Source organism: Pezoporus flaviventris, unplaced genomic scaffold, assembly GCF_033815535.1.
Source record: "Pezoporus flaviventris isolate CSIRO_AGI_PZ_B2104156 unplaced genomic scaffold, CSIRO_AGI_Pfla_v1 ptg000007l, whole genome shotgun sequence".
NCBI lineage: Eukaryota > Metazoa > Chordata > Aves > Psittaciformes > Psittacidae > Pezoporus > Pezoporus flaviventris.
The window spans coordinates 34551427-34576480 of NW_026892555.1; the positions used below are offsets into that span (position 1 = coordinate 34551427).

Sequence of the window (25054 nt, forward strand, 5' to 3'; positions counted from 1 at the left end):
TAGAATCATAGAATAGTTAGGGTTGGAAAGGACCTTAAGATCATCAAGTTCCAACCCCCCTGCCATGGGCAGAGACACCTCACACTTAACCATATCACCCAAGGCCTCGTCCAGCCTGGTCTTGAACACTACCAGGGATGGAGCATTCACAGCCTCCCTGGGCAACCTATTCCAGTGCCTCACCACCTTAACAGGAAAGACTTATTATTTGTTCTTTCTTCTCAACATTATAAAATGTCATTACTGGGTACCCAATAACTGCAAAAAATATGTATATTAAAACTAGATACTGAACATAATCTTTCACTGTGAATATGTGTCCTGGGTTCAGCAGTAGCAGTCATTTTTTCTCCTTCTTAGTAGCTGGTGCAGTGCTGTGTTTTTGACTTTCAGCCTGGGAACAGCGCTGATAACACCGATGTTTTTAGTGGCTGCTCAGTAATGTTTACTCTGACCAAGGACTTTCTGAGTCTCATGCTCTGCCAGGGAGGAGGGGAAGCTGGGAGGAAGCAGAGACAGGACACCTGACCCAGAGTAGCCAAAGAGGTATTCCACACCACAGCACGTCATGCCCACTATATAAACTGGGGGTAGTTACCCGGAAGGGATAGATCACTGCTCGGGTCAGGCTGGGTATCAGTCGGCGGGTGGTGAGGCGTTGTATTCTCTTCCCTTGTTATTTCCCTTATCATTATTATTATTGGTGGTTGCAGTGGTTTGTGTTATACCTTAGTTACTGGACTGTTCTTATCTCAACCTGTGGGAGTTACATTCTTTTGATTCTCCTCCCCATCCCTCTGGGAGCAGGGGGAGGAAGTGGGGGGGGGGAGTGAGCGAACAGCTGCGTGATGTCTGGGTTGCCGGCTGGGCTTAAACCATGACAATGTGCCATTCCCCTTGTAGCAAAGAAGTGAAACTGTATCTAAGCTTGAGTATGCTCAGACAAGTTTGACTCTGGGAATAAATGTATTTGCCTTTTAGATTAAAAATACAACCTAGTACAAATTCATTAATGGCATATGTTCCAGTGGTTAGTGTCAGGAGACCCAAATGCTATACTTACTGTTGCCAAGGACTTGCTCTTCTTCCTGGCACAAATGTTCAGCCTCCCCATATCTTAGTATCCCCATCCGTGAAACAACTCCAAAATACTGGTTACGGGTTACGTGAAGTTAGAGGAAGTCCGAGATCTTTGATTACTGCAAAGTACAGAAATTGAGAGAGGGCTGGAGGAATGTGCAATACAAGTTGAATGTGTTACTAGACACAAATCATTTGTACAGAAAGTAAACACACATGATTTGTGTAGGAGGTGCAAGAAGTTTCTAAATTGCCATCCTCATAGTTCCCAGTCTGGAATTTTCACCACAACAGAAAAGCTAGAGAAATCGCTTGCCTAATGAAAGACTTTATTTTGACTCAAATAAAAATCCTGTAGGTTCAGCTACAGGAAACCTTTTTTATGTTTTCTCTTTAAGTGTTAGCAGGGGTAAAGAAACATCTGAGACAAAGTCTACGTATAGTCACACTGCAATTTGTTTATCCACTTCTACACAATTACAAAAAGAAAAAAAATGTTTAGGGAATTGTCATGAGCAATGCTTTATTTCACAGCTCTTGGCCAGAAGTTTAAATCCAAGTGGCCATGCATATCTTAAGGCAGACTCTCAAGACAGAACAAGCTTTCCCTCACAATGTTGCCTGCCAGAGCTCCTTCAAAGAATTTTTTTTTTCCTCCCATGGTTAGCTTTAATAAGAAATTCCATATGTATAAAGAAAGGCACGAACCTAAGTGTAACAGCCTTTCCGAGATTAAAACCATGCTAAGGAACAGAACTCATCAGGTTTGTAATACTGTCATCTGAGGTTATCTATCAGTGTGGTTTCTAAGGACGCTGGGGGGGAGGGGGTTGATCTGTTGATGATTTGTCTGTTACACATCTAATTTCCTTTATCTCCTTTTAAAGCATACACATATTTAAATGTCTCTCATTTCTACAAAATAGGAAAGAATATTTAACCTGTGTTCCTATCCTCCTGCAGAATAACAGGATAATAGCAGAAGACACGAATACTTCAAGAGTTCCATTCTTTCACTTAATTGAAACATTTTATAACAGTTCAGTGCCATTGACACAAGTGCAAATAAAATGACTCAGTTGTAGTAATGCAGTGCCCCCAAGTAAGCTTATGACAGAATGTCAAAGTTCTTAATATCAAAACTCATCCCTTTTGAAGACATGTGTCATTCACTTGAGAAAGCTAATTACATCTGAATAACCTGCAAAGCAATGTTCAGAACTGGTTCATTGTTACAAAACCAGCTATCATTTACTCTTTCCTGTGCTGCCATGACTTAGCCCCAGTGAGGGCAGGGTGATGGTGACGCCTTCCCAAGTACCAATTTTCAGAAGACCCAGAAAGAAGTACCTTCTGAAAGCTGGAGGTGGACTTTTTATAAGAGCAAGTAGTGATAGGACAAGGGATAATGGCTTTAAACTGAAAACAGTTAGATTTAGATTAGCTATAAGGAAGAAATTCTTCACTATGAGGGTGCTGAGACTGGAACAGGCTGCCCAGAGCAGCTGTGACTGCCCCATCCCTGGCAGTGTTCAAGGCCAGGTCAGATGGGATTTTGAGCAGCCTTGTCTAGTAGAAGGTGTCCCTGCCCATGGCAGGAACTATATGGTCTTTAAGGTTCCTTCCAAACCATTCAATGATTCTACAACCACATAGCTGTGTTAGCAGGCTGACTGGGAGGTTGAAGAAACTTAAAGGAGGTGGGAGCCGGGACAGGGAAGGATGCAAGAAAAGGTAGCAAACCTACATAGAGAAGCACAGACATGTCTGTAGCAGCCTGATACCCCAACTAAGCTTAGGCTATCTCAGGTACCAACAGCAGCTTGTCCCTGACAGTACAAAGCTCAGCACAACCTGTGAGTACTACTACTCTGTTGCTACAGGAACACTCCTCTCACTACACAGAGTGGCTAGTTAAAGTTATATATGAGGCTTTGGCACTCATGCATGGATTATATTGCTTTCATGTTCTTTTAGACCCTCAACCTAAGCTAACACAGAATCGGCAGGGCCACTTTTACTGTCCTTCACCTGTCAAGGTCTCCATGTGAGTTAAAAGAAATGGAGAGCAGATCTTGAAAAGGACAGTGCACTCAATCAGCTTCAGTCTTTTTAAACTAGATATAGCAGTGCAAATCCCAGCATGAACACACTCCGATTTATTTTTGACCAGTATGTTTTAAACTAGAACAACATGAACGTTGCTTTAACTCCTGTTTCTGAACCATTTTGGCTTTAACAGATGTACAGCACGGATTGTTTATTCAAGATGATGCATCCTTCTCATGAAGGGCAGAACAGGTTGTCCAGAGAGGTGGTGGATGCGCCATCCCTGGAGACATTCAAGGCCAGGCTGGATGTGGTTCTGGGCAACCTGATCTATTTGAAGATGTCCCTGCTCATTGCTGGGGGAATGGATTAGATGACCTTTGAAGGTCCCTTCCAACCCAAACTATTCTATGACTGTATGATAAGGTGTGAGTTGGGACAGCTCAAAGGTATAAAATACACTTACAAGAAACTATTCCCTTTTTTCTGTTCTTCTGTGTAATTAAAGACTTCTCAATAAATGGCATGTTCTCAAGTTCATGTGGCAAATGTAGGCTGCCTGCCCACTCACTTTACAGGAAGCCTTTCTTGTTTCCATGCCATGTAGAACTGCCTCTGTTTCAGCAGCCTGTGTTCCTTGTAAAGTGTGGGATGCTGTGATAAACCCCACACATTGTTTTATTAAAGGAGAAACCATATATCAGTTTTTTTCCTGTCCCTTCACAGTCTCTCATCACCTCCAAGTCAAAGCTGCACAATAAAATCCTTGATGTTGGCAATTCCTCTTTTCAGCTGCAAGAAATGAAGGAAAAGAAACTCCTACCTTCTTTCTCACAAATCCTTTGCTTAGCTGGGTGCAAGTTTTATAGCCACATCTTGTCAGGAAAGTAGACTTACTACATGTGTAACTTCAAGTTGAACTACAGCATTTTAATCCCTTCCTAGCTGCCAGCATGTCAGAGTTACCAGCCCGCCACCCAGTCTGCCCCATCACCTACTGATGGATCAGAGAGAGAATGAGACATCTGTACCCCCCTCACTACCCCTACCCCTGTTAAAGCCCTTTTTGATATTTTTGAGCTATTTCTCTCTCCAGATTCTCCACAGCTGTAAAGGTGTGATTTTTTATTATTTTAAAATTAATTTTAAAAAGCAGAAGTAGGACATACTAGGAAAGACAGCAAGATATTTCTTTGAGTCCTTATTCCACACTCTGTTACTTATCTTCATTATTTAGTTTCGGTGCTTGAACTCCCATTTCTTTCTCATATCTTCTTGCATTTTACTTTCAGTGAATACTGCAGAAAGGCAGGATTTAAGACTGGAATCTAGAGCCACAGAAGCCCATAATAAAATTCTCCCTAAGAGGAAAACTTTTTTTTTGTCCTCTTGAAAGCAGTAATTCTAGAATAGTAGCCAAACCATTTTGCAAACAGAAGCCAATAGTAAAATTCTTCCTCACTCCAATAAAACCAGGTTTTTATCCTCAAAGCAAATATTTTAGAATAATAGCCAAACTACATTTTGCAAACTTTTTAATAATTGATGTATTACCCAATGCACTTCAGCTGTAGCAAGGACACATAGTAAGAAAAGTAACCAGGAACAGTATATGAAATAAAGTATGGTTTTCTGTTCCAATACCACAATCATGCCCTCCAAAAGTCACTTACTTCTTTTCAGATCAGCTGGTTTTACCTTTGAAATCACCTCTGAACAAACAGTAGAGGCTCTATTAAGTAGGTGCCTGTAAAGTTAAAAGTTGCATTTGTTACAAGATTGAAGATTTGCAGAAAAGGCTTTGGGTGCTGCCTACAGTAAATGGGAAGTGTTTTCAAGAAGAGATGAACAGCATCTCATGCTGAATGGACATCTGTGTATAAGCACACAGATAAATTCACCTCTGCAGAGCCTCAGAAGAAATGAATTCAAGATTTTAAGCACTGAATGTTGCGGGGACAGGCAGCTCAAAGGTGAGAGCGCCAGTAACCGAACAGAATAATCCTGCCCTGGATCGAGTCTTTTCCATCTCCAGACTCTTATCATAAAATTAGTGTCAGATTTAGTGCTGGTATGGAAACAGAGACAAAGGAAAATGTTTGTTTGCCTTTCAGCCATAGAATATGTAGTGTGCAAGGTTTAATACAGTCCTTTTTAAAAAGCTCCCCGTGTCTCTGAAGCATTAACAGGGATTTACAGAAGTTCTCACACACACTCAAATGTCAGTGGTTTTATTTGTCTACAGCCACCCGTTATTTTTACTCTGAGAGGCTAAGAACCAGTTAGGTTTAAGCACTTTTTGCTTCTTGTAATGGAAGTCAACCTAAGAGTATCGAAGGGGCTATCAGTTTATGCCATATTGGCATAATTTATCTACGTTAACAAGTACTCCAAGTGTTTTCTATAAAATACAATTATTTGCAACAAAACTCTCCCCATTTTCCTTGCTATTCCCAGCTCTCCAGTGACTTATCTTTATATGGCTCTTTCACCCCCACCAGTGTAGAAAAGAGGTAGCAAACGCTCAGTTAAAAAAAAAAAGAAATAATAAAAATTAAGCTTAGTTTTTATTTTACTGTATCAGCCTCTCTTCTCCTATCCCACTACTCAGGCCCAAGACTTTTTGCAACACTGGTAACTTGAAATCCCACTTTCTCCTCCCCTCGTGGTTCCTAATGGAACTCTCCACCGCTTGTGTTTTATGCAGGCATCTCACCGGACCCAACTCATTCCCCCAACAGGGAAAATCACAGTGGTAATCCCCCGACGCCGCTCACCGCTGCGCTCACTGGGCGCAGCACCTGCGGGTGCAGCCCACCCCTCGCATCCCTCTTTCCGCAGCCGCCGTCCCTACGGGGGGCTGCTGGCTGCAGCCCTCCCCTTGCCAGCCCCCGGCCCACCCCCGGGACAGGCAGCGGCTGCGGGGCCGCGCACCCCCCGCACCTCCCGTCCGCCCTCCTTCCCCGCCCCGTCCCGCCGCCGTCCCCGGCCCCCCCCCCCGACTCTCTTCTCTCGCCGCTGGCACCAGAGACACCTCCGACCTCCCCGCTCCTCCCGGCCCCCGCCTCCGAGCCGGCTTTTTGTGCGCGGCACTCGCCACCTGGGCCGGGCGCGGCGGCACCGGTGGTGGCGGTGGCGGTCTCGGTGGCATCGCGTCCCCGCACGATGCCGCTCCGCGGGAGCCTCTCCACGCTCCTGCCCCTTTGTCTGCTCTGCCTCCAGGCTGCGCTGCCGCTCCGCGGCCACGGCGGCCGGTACGCCGGGTAAGTCTGTCCGTCTGTCCGCCCGCCGTCCCTTACCGCCCGGGAGGGGCGGCAGTAGCTCCGCGGCCGCGCTCCTTCCCCTGACCTGTCCCAAGAACCGGCTTGTACAGACGGGTTCTGCTGAGAGGTTGGTTTGCTTGTTTCCATGCAGTATGGCACGCTCCGGCGCTTTCTTGCAAAAGGTGCTGTCTCTTACAGTAATCGGAAGGATGCTGCACCGGGGGAGGAAAGTTTTAGTGTCCTTGTAGAAAGAGACATTGTGGTTGTACAGCACAGAGGCTTCACCGTGCTCTGAAATGAATGAAGGTTTGTATTTTCCTTGAGGGGACGATTTTCGTGTGGGTTTTTTTTTAAAGTTGAACGATGTGTGGTCTTACTGAATGCATAAACAGTGCAACCAATAGGGGAACCTGATTAACCTTCCTGTAAGCAAGTGAAGACTTTTACATGTGTTTCAAACTAGCCTTTTTTTTAACTTTACTTTTGTTTTCATTTGAAGTTCAAATGCGTGTTAGAAAGACGGAACTAAGCAGTAATAAAAGGCACACTGTGGTATCAGTGCTAGGCTTTGCCTCCAAAGTGTATGTTCTTTTTGCCTGGCTTAAACACTTCGGTTTTAGCAAGTATTTAACAAAATAGAGAGCTTTGTGATGCAAATGAAAAGACAATCATACATAGGGGCATTAGAAGCCATCTTTTCACAGACACTATAAAATTCATTTAGACTGACCAGCAAATTCCTCCGGAGAAGCACACCTCCCTGTGGAAGTAGGAACTGTATTATTCTTTTTATTGTATTAAAGTAGCCAAGCCAGGCATGGAAATTCCACTACTAAAATGAAGCTTAAAAACCTCAAAACATGCCTTGAGCTTCAAGGACATGGTAATGTGATATGAAGCCATTCACCCCTGGGTCACAGTTAGTGACAGAAAGTAGTTAAACATTTGACAGCTGTTCCACCATGTCCAGTTAGTTCCTCTGTCCCGGTGTCTATCCTTGCTATGTGAAACCAAAGTGACCACCACACTCAGGAGCTCTCCTGGCAGTGGAGAAAGGAATGGGGCAGAACAGTGAACTGTTCTTCAAAGCCATGGCATAAGGTTTGTGCACCTGCACTGTTTGCTCTGTCTGGAGCCCATTGCACAGTCATGGTCTTGATAAGACCCAATTGTTTTAAAGTCAGGATTGTATTGAGTTTATTTGGAGATGACATTGAGATGAGTAACACATTCCCAGTGCTGGTACATAACTTTTTCTGAATATTAGTTACATGAGCTATCCATTGATCAAGGTACAAGATGTCAAAATATACATTTTAATATCCTCTACGTTTAAGTGAGATTGTCCATCTATAATCCAGTTGGTTAAAATAGAAGAACAATGCATGCAGATTCATGTATTTGGCCTCTGCTAAGCATGTGATTCACCAACTGTTACAAGTTTTAAAACTCATTTTCTTGTTGAATCATTTTATGTGCCCCAAGTGACGTGTGAAGGACGCACCCAAACTCTCCCTGTTGATCCCCGTCCTAGAAGATTTTGCATAGAGTCTAGTCCAGAAAAACAAGGTGTCTCATCAGCTTCCAGAGTTTCGGCAAGCGCAACAAAAATCACTACTAAAAAAGAAAATAATAATAAAAAATAAAAGGCTAGAGTTCATTATAAAAACCCTTGGTCAATAGGCAATTGTAGTAGGGGGCCAAGATATATTTACAAGCCTTGCTGAAAATGTGGTCACATTTGTAACAGAAACCAGAACGTGTAACACATGTGTAACACAAACTGGAAAAATAACCTGATCTTTTTCCCACTCTACTAATCTTTTCCATTCCTACTACCCTGGCATTATTTGTGTCAATAAGAGACGATGAAAAAAATTGTTTGTACCAGGATGAAGGTTCCTTCAGAATTATGACTACATCTTGTCCTTCTGAGGCATCTGTCATCAGCCAAATGTCTTGGGCAGAATCATTTAATTCCCTCTGTGTGTGCAATTGAGTAGGAACAGTTAAGTGGGTATTGCCATCACTCCTGAACCTCATCATCACCTAAAGGGAAAAATATTTTGGTAGGGTTTCGGGTTGTTTTTTCCTTTTTCTGAGAAAGGCAATAAAAGGGGTGTCCCAGCCACCTGACTTCATTTTGTGCTAAGAAATGTGTGTCAATCCTAGTCACTTCTATGAGGCTGTAACATATAGGGGAAAGGCATAAATAGAATTAGGGCAAAAAGGATAAGAGAAAGGAAAAAAAGGAACAAAAAAAGCAATGGAAAATATTTCTCACAAACTCAGGCCAGCACTAGGAGGTACAGAGCAATTGCAGCTCTTTAGCTGAGGACTCCAACCCAAGACAATTAACTGGAATTGCACATGTTTCTCCAAGCCAACCTCTCCAAACTGTGTTCAGAGCAGGCCAGCTGTGCCATATGGACACATCTTTATGCAAATGCATTCCAGATACCTTCAGGAAGTCAACAAATAGCTGGGACGTCTGAGCAAGGAGGCAGGAGCTCTCGTGCCCACTGAGTTCACTGAAGATCAGGTGTATTTGCCTTTAGCTATCTCACAGAACATACAGGAGTTCAATCAGCCTCTGTGCTCTTGTGCCTGCAGTACCTCAAGAGGCGCTGGGAGCTACTGCCTTCACCTCTAGAAGACCCTGCTAACCAGCTACCCTGCAGCAAATTCAGAACTGTACTCACATTTTTCCTTCTCCCACTTGCATGCTCTGTCCAAAGGTTCTAGGGGAGATAGGCAAGGGGAGGGGACACATCAGGGTTTGGGCAGAGTATTCCACAGGTTCTAGGGGAGATAGGAAAGGGGAGGGGACACATCAGGGTTTGGGCAGAGTATTCCACAGGTTCTAGGGGAGATAGGCAAGGGCAGGGGACACATCAGGGTTTGGGCAGAGTGTATGTGATATATTGAAGTGGATTTTGCAGGAGGCCATTACCAGAGGTTCAGACAGGGGCAACAAGGATAACTAAATGCATGAAATGGCTTAAGTTCTAGGACTCTGGTCTCTAATAGAAATAATTTAGGGCCTAACAGATGTCTGCAACCTTTGAGTGACATGGAGGTAGTGGATAGAAATAAGTTGTGCCCTGTTTCTTCCAGTTACAAGCAGGAGATATAAAACTAATCTAGTAGAAACCAGGTTGAAAATAAACTTCTTCACTCCACAAGTGAAGAATCCTTGCTGAAGGATGTGAAATAGTGTTCTGGGCTCCTGTCTGGCCTCTGCAGGTGGAAGAAGGCAGAAAATGTGGGGAGTAAGGGAAGACATAAAAAGTCAGGACCTGGGCAAAGCTTGCACCCATGCTTGGGAGCTCTGAACTTTTCCTAGGTTGTCTACATTAGATGCAACCTATGGTCTTCCTGTAGTCACTTATACTTCTCTTGGTTTTAAAAGTATGTATGTTACAAATGGGAGTGTAGTGTAGTATTAAAGAAAATTCATGTCCAGGCTTGGTCTGTGGAAGGGAGAGTTGCCAGGTATGCTACTGAAAGGACATCCAGCCCAGGAGATCACTGCGTTGCAACTGACTGTAGGTTGGAACAGTACTTAGTGGTAATACTCTTCCTTGGGTAGCTGTGTTTTGACAGTTTTCCATAGGAGGGTACTGGAACAGGTGGACTTCTGGTGGTTGGTTTTGACCAAATGCAGCAATCTTCCTCTCTTAGGAATGCTATGAATGAGATGGCTACCCATTAGCAGGTCAAGGTTTCTTAGGACAAAAAGCATCTCTCTCATTTATTCTTTAAAAAACACTACTAAGATCTTTTTACTCCAACTCACCTACCTCCACCTTAGATGGCAGTTGGGCATGTTCCTCCCATTTTCTACCCCACTTCGTCTTCTTCCAAAGCCTTTTCAGAAGTGTGCCTTATCTCACCTCAAATAACCAAATGCAGGCAAAAAACTTGACCAGACCTTCTTTAAGGTTTTTGCTGGACTCTTTGGAGACTTTATTAAATACTGGATCAAGATTTTACCTCCTCCAAAATCATGCAACCAACTAGGTTGGAAAAGACCTTTAAGATCATCAAGTCCAACTGTTAACCGCAGGTTACACTTCTGTGTGTTGCAATGCTGCAGGTAATTGTCATTTCTCTTGGCCAGGTAAAGGCGATGGTATGTGCTTATATTATTGTGTAACAACAGTGTAAAATAAGATGGGAGTGATATGGGTAACAAGGAAATTGAAATCAGTAAAGAAATGTTCTGCAATCCAAGATGCAGTATGCTGCAGCTACTAGGACATCACATCCTGAAGGCTTCATAAACCAACTGTTCATGTAGATAAGCACAGATATCAAATCTGAGAGCATCTGGCAAATTTGAAGTATTTTAATGCCCACTAATACCCCTACATACCATAGCTAAGTGCCTCTGATCCTCACAATACCTTACACACAATAGCTGGCAATTTTTCTGTCTCATGGAAAAAACACATGGGAGTGTGATGAAAGCGAGTTGCTGAGGGAATTGAGAAGTGGAAAGGAACTCCTGTGCAATTCCCCTCTGCAGATTTTCCAAATGTTTTAATCGGGGACTAAAAGATCTGCTTTGCTGTGTAAAAATGGTTCTTTCTCTCTGCTGCTCAGCTCTCCTTCCCCACACCCACGTCAAAGTGAAATGTCATAAAACTGGCAAAAAAAAGTACTTGGAAAGCACACCACCAGCCTTAGATGGAAGTTGATCATATTAATTCAGATGAAAACAACACTTAGTGCTTCTCTAGATGGTGTTGGGGAGATTCTTAAAGGTGAAAAGCTGGGAGCTCTCTAGCACAATTATAAGTATTCTCTTTTAGAATAACCAGTAATTCTCTAATCAAAGCACCACTGATTCCTAAAAAGAGCACATATCAGTGGAACCCACAAGAACTCTGGGACCTCTATTACCCATTCTTGTCCTAACACCACAGCTCTAATTTTGAACTTTCTCATCACCTGGTATTCTTCCTGTAGAATATCCTTTACGTTCTTTTAGAGGGAAAAAAAAAAAATACTGCCAAGTTCTCGTTCTTTTTCTCATCTAAGTCCAGGCACAATAAATTTACCTTTTAAAGGCTCTCTGTCCTCCTCATTATAAATGAGAAATACAAAGTGTTCCAGTTGCTCTTTCCCTTTATTTTTTACTTTTTTACTTCTTTTTGGTTTTTTTTAATAATTGGAACCACAATGTATATCCACATCACCCAGGTGAAGTGAATGCCAGGCAAGGAGGGTCCTGGTTCATTATGGCTGTGTTCAAATCAATATCCAGGTTCATGTCACCATATGAGCATGGTTGCATACTCATACAAACTGGGACCCCATTGGGTGGTGTTCTGGGTTCCTGTCTGCCCTTTGCAGGTGGAAGAGGGCAGAAAACATGAGGAGTAAGGGAAGATATGAAAAATCAGGACCTGGGCAAATCTTGCACCCATGCTTGGGAGCTCAGAACCTTTCCTAGGTTTTCTATATTAGATGCAACCTATGGTCTTCCAATAAGAATAATTCTTTGGGAAGTGCAAAATCAATTCCTGTAGACATTTATACTTCCCTCATTTTTAAAAGTATATATGTTATAAATGGGAATGTAGTTTAGTATTAAAGAAAATTCATGTCCAGGCTTGATCCATACAGTTATGTTCTGCAAAAAAAAAAAACAGGACACATTTAAGGTGAACTTAAACAGAGATACTCATAAAAAAAGACAGCTCACATATCAAATCAATCTGGACCCTCAGACTAAAGTATCCACTTTGAATCCACCACTTTCTCTGTCTCATGGAAATAAGCGAGCAAAGAGATAAAGCTTTTCCTAGAGCTCCCACTTCTACACTATACCCACCTCAGCTGCTGCTGCTGCTGCGAATTAACTCTCCCAGAGTCTCTCATGGGCTTCTTAAAATGAAGTTCTCAACTCTGAATGCTTTGTACAGGACTTTAACAAGCATTTAACAGGGGACAGATGCTATATAAATCACGCACATACTGATTTTCCTTTTTTTTTATTAAGAAAATTGGAATCTAAAATATGTGAGCAATTCACGTGTAAGACACTGGAACTTACTTGTAGTCCAGAAGGAAAATCATGGCTCTGGAAGGAGCAAATTTGGAAAAGGGAGGCCAAAAACCTGCTTTCCTTGAATACATTGCTAATAATTTGTGGGGAACTCTAGTTTCAGGCACCGCAGAGCTGTATCCCACACTGCACAATAAGCAGGATCCCAAGGTCTCCTGAAATTCTAGTATCTGTAAAAATGTCATCCATATGTCTGAAACAGCCTTACTTGGTCAAAATGCCATAGGAAACATTTATTGCTCCATCTAGTTGAAGGTGAATGACCACCATTAATCATTTCTCCCTATCTCCAGGAGGTAAACTCTGTCATCTCTGTTTTGCAGAACTGTTCTTCACTTACCTTTTCTCCTCAACTTTACCTCTGAATATATAACAGAAATTGTACTCCCTTTCTACTGTAGAACATGGTATTTAACAGTGTTCTGTGTGTGTAATATTCAGGCAAAAGCCAAGAAAGAAAGGTGCATGCTGATCATATATCGGGCGTCTGTTCAGTAGTCTTGTAAGAAAAACCTGCTCTGGGTATGCATATAGAAGTAAAAACTGAAATCAGGCAGTGTAGTTCACCATCCTGTATATTTACTGTTCAAGCAGTATGATTTGTTTTGCTCCCAGGCAGGAGATAAGGGGAATATTCCTGCAGTTTGACCCTCTACACCAAAAAAATATTAAGATAAACAACATTGCTACTGTCCCCTGCCCCCCTAGCTTACATATTCATGCTATCAGTATTATTTTTCATGCAGAAAACAACTTTCAGTGAATCCTGTACCCTCCATTCTATTTACAATGATAAGCAGGTTGGGTTGAAAAATGAGAACCAATAATTACAATTATACATTATACCCGTCTCTGAAAACCCTGCTGCAGGCAAAACTCCTTGCAGAGCTTTACAGGACTTTTGCTGGTCTCAGATATGCAGACCTCCAGTAAGCAAACTTCTGAGACAATTGGGCCCAATCTCAATTTATGTTTTCTTTTCCTGTAAATTCTGGTTCTGGTTTAAAGGCTTTGTTTACATGGTTGAGTACAAAGATGTGGTTCTGATTTGATATTGCTGTTACAGCAAAGCACGCATGGATTTTAAGGGTGCTACAAATCTACACCTCAGTATATCAGATCAGAATTGGACCTTAAACAGACGCTGAATTTAAGGAAAGCATCTGGAAGCAAAACTCTAAAAAAACTGCTTTTTGTGCAAGACACCTGAGCATGGGTCAGCCAAAGTACTCTGAATTGAAAAGATATTCAGACCAACAAATGGATGGGGATAAATCATTCCATTTTTTTTTCTGATACTTTTTACCTTTTTAGCTGGCCTAATGAGGATGAAGACCAAGGACCTCACTGCTTTCTTATGAAACTAAAAGCTAGGCATTGTGCATCACCCCAAGGATGCCTGGTTTGGGGTGGGTGCTGACACAGGCTGGCCTACAGCAGCAGGCAGGGAGCACAAACCCATTCCTTCTGCGTGTCTGCTCTCTGCAAGCTGAATGCTAGGGCAAACAAGGTTCTACCAAGCCCCTCTTCCACTGGGGAATGATGAGGCTTGCAAGTGTGCTTTTTAAAAGAGAAGCCACACCATAAAGTTACAAGGCAAAGCAATACAGAAACCAGCACTTGCTAAAGAGACGTTTTAGACTGCTTAAACACACCCATGAAACAAACAGAATTATTAAATCAAAACTTTCTTTCTTTTCTTTATGATCTACAGCTCGGTTAAGGCTTCTATACAGGGGAGACTATTAAAGCATGACCTTGAAAATGAATTTGTAGGAGGTTTATTACAGTAAGGTTATTCTAAGAAAAACTTACTGTTTCATATATCATACCATATTTCAGATTCCTTCACAAGACTAATGATACAGTTTGCAGCACTTCATGGTTCACTCAGAGAGAGAAAAAGAGGTTCTTTTTATTTTTAATTTAGATTAAAAATAATTGTGGGTGTTCACAGTTCAGAAAGCCAACCATGTCCTTCACGTGATGGCTTTTTGTGATGCATCCCGTGCATCAACAGTGTCACCAGCAGGTCAAGGGAGGTGATTCTGCCCCTCTGCTTCTCTCAGGTGACACGCCTCCTGGAGTACTGCATTCAGCTCTGAAGCCCTCAATGCAGGAAAGACATGGACTTTTTGGAGAGGGTCCACAGGAGGGCCACAAAAACGTTCAGAGGGCTGGAGCACCTCTCTTACACAGACAGGTTGAGAGAGCTGGAAAGGTTCATCCTGGAGAAGAGAAGGTTTTGGGGAAACCTCAAAGCAGCTTTCCATATATGATAAAACTGTGGTCTGTGGATGGATTTTCAAATGTTCATGTTTTAGCCAGGCTTTTTTCTCCCAAAACACTGAAGGTGCTAACTTAGTTGAAATAAATGAACAGATTCATCCATAGCAGTCAGGCATTGGTTTATATAAGTATGGGATAGGACCCTGAAAGAAAGTCAAGCCTCAAAGACAGTCATGAGAAATTGCTTTAGCAGGCCTGACAAAAACCTGGTGCAGTCTTTGATTTACTCCACCATACTCCCACCAGGATTACCACCAGATGCTACTCTAAGGCTGCAGTGCAGTGACACTGCCAAACCCCATGAACCCCTGCTAATGGCCAGGGCAGACAGTTGTGCTCCTGCTATTCCAGATGTGCAGCCCCTGCTCAGAGACTGGCACTCCTCTTCGTATAGTGAGCCAATTCCAGGAGCAAAGAGAGCAAAAAAGCAATTTTCCTTTTTTTTCCCTATTTTTTTTTTTTTTCCCCTGGACTGTCAGCTTGTCAAGCTGGGATCTGGCTGCTGCAGAGCCTCTGGGGTATTCGTGTTGGCGCAGGGAAGGGGTGGGAGTGGCTGTTTTTTTGGGACCTGCCTACATACCTCAAGCCTCTCAGTCTCCCTATGCACATATGCACTGGAGACAGTTGTCTGAAAGCAGTTAAATTCCAGGTATGAACTCCGAGGAGCACACCATGGTTTTACCTCGGCAGAATCTGGCTTCTTGTTCAGTCCCAACTGCCAGGCTCCCCTCCAGACCCATGTCAATGGAACAATTCCAGATGAGTGTTTCAGGCTCACAGGGAGAATAGTGGGATGCCTGTTTTCAAGTAAGTGCCTTCCTAAAAGTGCAAAACCAAAGAAAATGTTAACCTTGGTAGCAACCATCATCATACTTGGGGTTTCGAAGCAAAGAGGCATCATTCCTAACCATACAGTAGTTTGGGTTGGAAGGGGCTTTCAAAGGTCATCTAGTACAACCCCCTGCAGTGAGCAGGGACATCATCAACTAGATGAGGCTGGCTGATGTCTGAAGAAGATGTAAGTCCTTCTTTACGAAACAGACAAGACTAAGATGATAGTGTCTACGGAAAAAGAATCTCTATATTTATCAAATAGGTTGTTGTTAAGGAAACAAGCTGTGTTTGTCAAGAAAACAAGGAAGACATTTAAATAAGGACATTTTACTATGGCATCTGCCTTTTTTTGTCACGGTGCAGTTTCAACAGGGAAATAAACCTTGAACTGTATAGGACAAGCAGCCAAGAACATACTCTGCCTAAAATCTGTACCAAATAAAAAGAGTCACCATGTAAGCACGCTGCCAAGTCTGGGCTAGTAAGCCAAGTGTCTCAGCAGAATGCGCTTGTGACACTGCCGGCAGTACATAGCGTAAACATACCCTGTGGCACAAAGACAGCACGTCATGTCTTTATTCTACTCTGTTATTAACAGACTGGATCCCTGATGCATCTGCCTATGGTAGTGACAATGCAAAAAAAAAATGCATATGGAGATTTTTAATAGAACATACAGTCTAAAATATTTGCTTTCTTTGTGAACAGTTAGTTTCACCTTCAGTCTGTTCAGCTGAGGTTCTTTTATTTTGCTTTTACCAAAAGCAGTTATCTTAGTCTTAAATATACAGTCTTAAAATCATGGGCTATCAAAAAAAGCCTCAGAGGAAATCAAAGCATTAGAGTATAAACAGTAAAAGCTTTTATATTCACTATCCAACGCAAAAAAATAATTCGTAATGTATATTCTGGGGCCTAGCCTAGAATTGTAACTGGAGTGAAATATGTAATTATGCAGGTTTTGATCCCTACTGCAAGAGTTGTTTCTGTTCAACACTAAGTTGTCCTGAGGCTAGTGATTCTCCCTCCAAAGTAGCTGCAAGGAGTGTGAAGCACAGGAACCTAGGGCTTCTCTGCTCAGCAGAAGGGTGACCACAAACTCTGGGAAACCCTGTCTGCTTGGCATGGGCTGTTCAGTGTCTGAGCACATCTGGTGTATCGTATCTCTCAGAGGCCCCAGGCAAAGAACCTCAGCTGGTCAACATCATCAACCTCTGTCAAACCGGCCCATGACGAAGACACTGATCTGCCCTTGTCAGACAGTTCTGTGTCAACATGGAGATAGAAATGTGGGTATTTCAGTCTCAAATTTGATAAAAGAGGATTCAGAGGCTTCAGCCTTTCCTCCCTTCTACGATGTATGCTGCTCACCACATGAGGTAATTATGTCTTTCAAGACTTTGCACCTAGCTTCACCTGCCAAAAATGTGTATCAAATTAGGAAATAAGTGTCCAGTGAGCTCAAGTACTTTTGCAGGTCAGAAAAAGGTTAGTAGGTGTCACAGACCTGGAGGTTTGAGGACCAGCAATGTCCCACCCTAGCATCCAAGCCCTCCATGTATGCTTAGTCCTTAGACAACGAGCAGCATGCAACCCACCAGTGTGTTATTTTTCCTATGTCCTTCCTTCTTTCCTTGGACCTATCAGCTCTTTTCCATAAGGTAATTGTCATTTTTTGGCTGTATGATGAGTGAAAAGTAGTTAGCACAGGATGCCTTGCCTGACCAAATTGGAGAGGGATTTGTAATTATTAGCACGTATAGCCCACAAACAGATAGGAAAATAGTACAAAACCGTAGAAAGATTATCTACTTAAGCGTTTAGGAGATGATGGAGAAGTGAAGTAAAGTCTGTCTCCTACATGGTAAGGAGTCAGTATAGACTAGTGCTCTGGATGAGTTAAGTCTTCTGTCCCCTTTTTATGAGGGGCAACCTCTCCAAATGCTATAAAAGCTCCACTGAAAAATGGTGGGTGAACGAGTCCAGGAATCCAGAAAACCTGATCTTTTGCTTCTGCTGAATGAAACTGTAAAAGTGAGGAGAAAACCTGTAGATTTTACCTTATCAGACTGGATCAGTCCTACCAATTTGCAGACAGCGAGACAGTGCCATGAAACAGTTTAGGGTACAGAATTACAGAGAACAAGGGATCCACACTGTGCCCTGTGAAATCTGATCATTCTGCATTGTTTTTCTTTAATCCAGCATCCATTATCTCTGTAGACAAAAATACATGTGAGCTTTTATGTATAGCAACTGCACTGGGGGTGGTCTTTGAATTAGAAGGCATTTGCTCGCAGAGCCTGTAGCAAGTCACTCCGGCTGCAGGCTGCACAGTTATACTGGGAAAAAAAGAAGCAAACAGGAAACAAAAAGCATCCTCCTGTACAGTTAAAGAGGACAGGCCTGTGAAAACTACGAGATCTGAGGAAAGAGATTTCTAATATACAGGTGTGTTTACTGTGTGGTGACATTAACCAAGGGAAGTGATAGACAATATTTAAAGGTTTATCCTACAGGTAATGGATCTACAAGATTCCAGTTATCTTGTTACAGCTAATGAAATACAGCCTTAATGATGGAGTAGCTAATAGCTGGTCAATGAAAATGCAAAATATTCATTCTTTTGAACATATAAAATAAACAGAACAAAAAAAAGGGACTTTATGCAGGAGGAAAATGCAGGGATCTCAGTGGGAAGGACCAGTTTCACAGCAGCCAATGGAAAACATGATTGTTAGGGTGTATTTAGCAACTGGCAGTCTCTGCCCCACTGAAAAACATGGCACAAAAAATAACACAAACTTAAAGCAAACAAAGAAGGAATTTTAAAATTAATTGTTGTGTAAAGAACTTTGCTGCTATAAATGGGCGAATTCAAGGTAATAATTTTAAAGTGATTTGATAAAATTGCATGCAGAGTGTTTATTTTTAAATTGCATGGCTATAAAACACCAGATGTTGTACAGTGAAGTAATGTCAGAGGAAGACTGGAATCCATTGTCTATGAGGAACAGGCAGATGCTTGCTTTTAGGAGCGACATCGTGCTCATAAGAAAGTTTGCTTTCAGTGCGAGGACACCAAGCACTCTTTGCTGTATTCAAGACTTGTTTCCACATTGCCTGCAGGGTTTGTTGTTTTAAGCTTAATTATTACTCATGTGAAACAGGGAAGGGGGAATTTAAAATTAGAGTTTATGGTGGAAGTAAATTGTCCTATGTTACGATGGGGATTAACCAAAGGAAACATTGTCTTTTGGGTAAGCAAAGTAGCCAAAGCTGAGAGGCCTTTGGTATTTTGGCCATATGTTGTCTTGATGTATGGCTTAGGCCATTCCACTCTGAATTTTACAAAAGAAAAATGGAAATACAACAAAAAGATATATTTTTTCATTTGAGATGGCAAAACCAACATTCTGATGTAAAAGCAAAGTATCACCTCATATATTTTGCTGCTTTTTGCATAATGTAAGTTTTTGGCAGCTTATTCCTAGCCATGTAGTATGCCAACTCCATTTTCCGTGAAACTTTATGTAAGGATAACTGGGCACAAGATGAATGTAACAAGAAAGAAGCTTCAGAAGTATGGAGCTGACAATTTAATAGTTTTGTACAGCCCTACATTTGTGGTAGTAATTCACATAATACATCAAGGGTAGCTCAGTGCATACATATTTTGCACATCACAGCTTTATAGACTGAAATAATTGCAGACAGAAATTAATTCACTCTATGTCAGTGTACAATATAAAAAAGACAATTTAAAAATTATATTCATATGAAAGCAGAGAATGTGGGTTTATCTGGATTTTTTAAAAATACCTAATGACAAAAATAAACACAGCTGTGTATTTGGGTTGTGATTTTAGTGTTCAGTGGACATGGACCATCCTGCCAGTTCAAGAAAAAAACCCAGATCTTCAGTTTATAATTTTGCTCAATCAGCCATATCAAAGCAGCTCTCCTCCTCTAAGAAAAAAATACAGAGCAAGGCTGAGGTTCATAATGATCACAGGTTTCAAAATTTGTGCACTCGAGGTAGCATAAAACAATGCAAACATCATATATCCATTCACATGAAGTGTGATCTCATTCTTCTAGTCCATTTCGGTCAAATTGAACTACATCTTATTTATCTACCAAAAACCTCAGCAAAATTAAATAGACCAACCAAATTGTTCCTTCCCTCTCTCCAGCGTTTCACCTTTCATGGGGAGCAAGTATATTAGAGGCTCCCTGATAAAATCACTGGGTGCTACCGCAGCAGAAGCAGATTTTTAGTGAAAATGCTGCTTGGGGGACATATCTTGGCAAGCAACAGATTCCTGATGGAAATAGCATTTGTCATCAAAAGTTCTTTTGCAGAAGGCCTACCCCATACGTAGTTTCTTAGTTGTTGTTTTCAAAGGGCCTTTCCTTTTGCTGGCTGTGCAGGTGCTGAGCCGAGATTACAGCCTGCTGTGTAAAAACCTGCTCCTTTTCCTTGTACCTGTCTCTCAGTTCTCACCCCCCTTCTACTTCACTGTCCTCATGTCTCATCGTAAACAGCCTGCAGAGCTGTTCTGGGTAGGGACTGGCATTTTACCACCTGCTGGATCAGCAGATAACTCCAGGTCTTTGTTGTCTTGTATCTGCAGTATAATCAAGTAATAGTAGTTTCAGCTCTAACACAGGTAATTTGGACAGTGAATCCAGGCAGTATGATGAATTGCAGTCTTATACAGGTGAAAATAAGCTTAAGTGGTTTTTATTAACTTGAATGCTTTCAATTTAGGGATTTGTTTTCAGTTGGACAGAAGGCAGTAAATGCTGATGAGATGATTTGTTTAAGGGGCTAGCAGTTCTCTTCAGCATTTCATTATCTTTCTGTGAATTATTGTAGCAGGAAAGAACCTAAATTGCATTTATGAACTGGGTCTAGGAAATGAATAGGAGGCTGAGGGGAGATCTTATCACTCTACCACTACCTGAAAGGTTGTAGCCAGGTGGGGTTTAGTCTGTTTTCCCAAGTAACCAGTGACAGGACAAGAGGTAACGGCCTCAAGCTGTGCCAGGGGAGGTTTAGACTGGATATTAGGAAAAAATTCTCACCAAAAGGGTTGTCAAGCAGGAGCAGGCTGCCCAGTGAAGTGGTTGAGTTGCCATCCAAGGAGGTATTTAAAAGATGTGGTGCTTGCTTAAGGATATGGTTTAGTGGTGGACTTGGCGGTGCTAGGTTAACAGTTGGACATGATGATCTTAACGGCCTTTTTGAACCTAAATGATTCTATGATTCCGTAAACTGATAGTTTCCATTAGGTATCAATAGAAAAAGCTCCGTTTCTTAACATTGAGTTGATGTGAGTAAGGCTGAGAAAGTTGAGACCAGCGGGCAAAATCTTTCTGACACCCTCTGAACTTGGTAACTCGTTCTTTTTAACCCTTTGGATTTTCTTGGTTTATTTGCTTGGCTTTAGTATTTTTTCAGATGTATGAGTTGGAAATTGTTATCAATAAAGAGGTGCGTCAGCAGGAGGTCATAATGTCTCTTAGAGCAATTGTTTATCTACCCTGTTCATTTCAGTCCAAGCTAACTCACATCCTGGATGAAGTTGATAGCAATGTCTTTGTCACTAAAAATTCCATGTACGTTTTTATGCATTCAAATATCTGTATCAACGTTTCTGAAATGGGAAAGGTGTCCATTATATCTTCAAATCTGTTAAGTCAAAGCAACACGCAGAGGTAGCAGTCTTTCATACAGAAAGTATGAATAGCATGATGTCAGCCAGTAAGGTAGACTAAACAATCCATCTTTTTTAGATAAAAACTGTAAAAACTTTAGAAACGTTTACTGCTTCAGGTATCTGATGAAAGTTACAGTAATAAATCTGAGATGTTTTAGAAACCATATTCCCAGGACAATTACAGAACACCCTAGGCATTTTCTGTCTGCCTGCTGCTAGGCAGGACATGTTTGCGCCATGTTTCATAAATCCAAGTTCTGCAGCATGAAGTATTTTCTTCTAAGAGCACAGCAGTGAGTTGTCTAGACAAAATGAATGACATAAAATCTCAGTTGGAGGGTTTGGTATTTCGGTGATGAAGACATAATACTCAAAGGTCTCTGCATTTGTGGTTTTCCTTAGTTTAGCAAACTGTATTTCAGATTGATGTTTAACAAATAATCAGTGCACTAAATGCTTTTTAAAAATCAAGTAATAAACAAATCTAAAGGCATGTCTCAGGAAATCAGTTGTAGGTTGGTAGAAGAGTGAATGATCTCTGCTTACTACCCCAGATGGTACATAGCTCCAGAATGGAGAATTGGTACTAATGGGATTTGCTCTGCTTTGTCAGTGAGCTGAGTCTTTCATAGTAGCCCCTTCCCCATCTTCCATACCTTCTCTCAGCAGAACAGCCAAACTCAGCACATAACATTCAGCATGAATAGTCCAAGCCATAGCTCAGTTGTAACCACATCTCGAACTTTGAAAACACACACAGAGTTGCTGCTTTGCCAGTTAGAGATTTGGGAGGGCAGCCAAGGTACTGCAGGGTGGTTTTGATGGAATTAAATCAGAATCCGGCCAAAATTCAACACTCCTTAATTTGGGTAAAAAGTGATTACCAGGCACATAGGTGAGATTTTCGCAAGTTCCAGTTCAGAGCATTGAGCCTTTTTTCAGCTGGTTGGAAATAAAGACCATACCATCTAATGAGACCTCTGACTTTGTTTAGCAGCGCTCCCATAAAGTAGATTAGGTTTCTCTTGGTAACACAAGGGACTCCCAAACCTTAGTGCACGAATTCTCTACTCAAGGAATGTTCTTGTCACACTTTTGCTTCAAGCTCATAGCTTTGTTGTTCCTTTCGATTAAATGACTAACACTGCCACCTTATTTTTTATTTACGTATTGAATTGCTGGGGAAAAATGCAGACGTTGATTCAGGAACCTGAACAACTCTGGGGAATGTTGGCTTCAGAAGTTTACGTGTTGGAGTTGGAAGTAAACAAGCCCCAAAAGTCACAAACTTCTCAAAGTAAATGAAACTGTAATGCATTTTAATTTATGTTGTGACCAGAAGTTCTCAACTTCACCCCACATTTTTACACAAATATTTGTATTATCAGCCATAAACTGACTTCATTAAATTAAATAAGATAATATGCTCCATTTTACAAATATTTCTCCATAAATTAAGTCATGTTGGTAGCAGATTTTGAGCCCAAGTAAGTCCAAAGCACTTGAAGTAGTAAGATCAACTATTTAAAGGGTCATTTTTCTTGTTTTAAATTGGTAAACAAGATTTTCAACCTTTCTTTAAAAAATAAGAAAAAAAAATAAGAAAAAAATTAAAAGCTCTTAGGTATGCCAGTGATCACAATACCTCACATGAGATTGTGAATGTTTTATGCTGGCCTTTTGGGAAATCAATCACAGGACCCATAAGTAAAGAGTTAGTGAAGGAAAGAGAGAGTGTCTTCCAGGCATGAAACATCTGGTTCTTTGGCAGCCTGTGCAGACTTTATATTGCCAGCTTTAAATTGAGCCTTTGAGTTTGCCACATGCTTTAACTGACAATGGGCTGTCTGGACTGCCATGTGTTCCTGGTTGTGGTTGCTTTAATATTTAATGTTTAAGCTTATTCCCCTCCCTTCTCTTTCTTGAGAGGATCTCCACACAGGTAAAATGTTGCACTCAGCTCGAATATTTAGGGCTTACAATCTTGCTCTTCTAAGCCTCTAAATATGCATATCTAAATGTTTTTCTAAGGGCTGGGACAAATTTATTGTACTGCAGGAATTATGATCCTGAATATTCCTGTGCATTACCCGAAGTTCTACAGTTGCAGAAATTTGAAAGAAGCAATTAGAATATCTCCCATTGCAAGGCCATTAATGCACCTGTTGACTAGTCAGAAACTTCTCAAGGGCTTACTTTACTAGGTTGACTCTGAAGTTTATGTAATAGGTTCTAGCTTGGTTTGGGGCTCTGTTATCATAAACCTGTTACTAAAGGAAGTCAGCTGGAGGAATTGTGCTTGTCAATAATGAAAATTAGTCGAGGAGCAAACAGAGCATGTCATCTGAAACACAGATTGTAAGTGGTCCTATTTATGTGTAGTTTGATTTAAGGTGTTCTGCAAATAAGTCCTTTACAGCTGTTAGAATTAGATAGAGGCTGCTGTTAGGGAGAAAAATAATTCTGATTGTTATCTCTTGGATATTAAACCCTAATAAAAACATGAAATTGCTTAAAAGAAGCCTCAATAATTTCCAAATGAAGTGAGCTAAGAAATAGAGGAATTTAGATAGTTCATTCTCAGTGTATTCAATTTGTGTATTGATTACAGCATCCCAGTGCTCTTGTCCCTACATGACACTCCAAACTGTATGCAACATATCTGCTCTGCTGAATGGTCTGAGGCTATTGTATTGTCAGACCTTCTAGAGCCATAGAGGCGGTTATATTTCATACTGATCTTAAGAATTACTTTTATTTTTCTCTTCTGCATGGATGGTGCAGTGAAGAATAGCTGGTAATCTGAAAAGTCATGGAAAATTAGTCTCCACTGTGAACCTTTAACCAGCAGATAAATACCCTAATGCTTGTTTCCTATACTCAAAATTTTTTTAAACTTCTCATATGCTGCACGAAGTGTTTCAATACTCGAAGTTACCGATGACTGGGGAAGCAGAAAAGCATCAAGACAGAGAATGGCTGCAGGTACTCCTCTTTCCCTCTGTGTGCTTTTTATTACAGGCCACATCGACTTCTGCACCCCAGAAAATGATTAAATGCCAGTGTGTTATGCTGACAGTCAAGTTTTTCCATACAAATGCTTTCTAACCTCCATAGACACACCTTCTCCCCAACTGTATTTGCTGTAAAGATGTAAAACCTTTTGGTTTTATGCCAGTCTCTCTGACTGCCCACCTCTTAATCTCCAGATTCACATTTTCTACTTCTTGATGTCTGTTCCTGCTGAGCCATGCCCCTAGCCTTTCCCTTCACTTCCTCTATATTCTTCAGTGCCCTCCCTGTTCTTGTGATAACAATTCTCCCACTTCTCTTCCAGTTTAGTGCTCATTTAGAAACTGGTGCTGCAGCTAAACCTTAGATCAATGATGGCTACACAATGGATTATGAATCTTTCATAATCTGATATAAAACAAAATTGTAGTGTGGTATTACTAAGCATGCTATTAAACTGATTTGAAAATCATTAAAATAGTTTCAGTTATAATACCGGTATCAGAGGGAGCATAAATTAAAGGGCTTCTCTTTCTTCCTTTGTTTTCACTGTGAACAACAGTGGGACAAGAGAAGTCAGCAGCTACTCTGCTTATCAGAAGATGCCCAAAGGCAAGTTCTAAGTGCTGCTCATTAAGTGTGAGTATTAAGTAGACTTACAACATCAGGAATCTCTTCACTTTCACGTCCAAAATCACAACAAATGGCAAGCTAGCAGCCACCCT

At 41.4% G+C, this 25054-nt stretch overlaps 1 protein-coding gene across 1 annotated transcript in view; it reads left to right on the forward strand.

The window, feature by feature from the left end:
* The first annotated feature begins 6208 nt into the window (after nucleotides 1-6208).
* Nucleotides 6209-25054, forward strand: part of CPA6 (carboxypeptidase A6) — an 82818-nt gene continuing 63972 nt past the window's right edge. Inside the window, exon 1 of the mRNA XM_061448333.1 lies at nucleotides 6209-6392. Coding sequence (XP_061304317.1) covers nucleotides 6295-6392 — 98 coding nt within the window. The 5' untranslated portion in view covers nucleotides 6209-6294. The remainder of the gene's footprint in view (nucleotides 6393-25054) is intronic.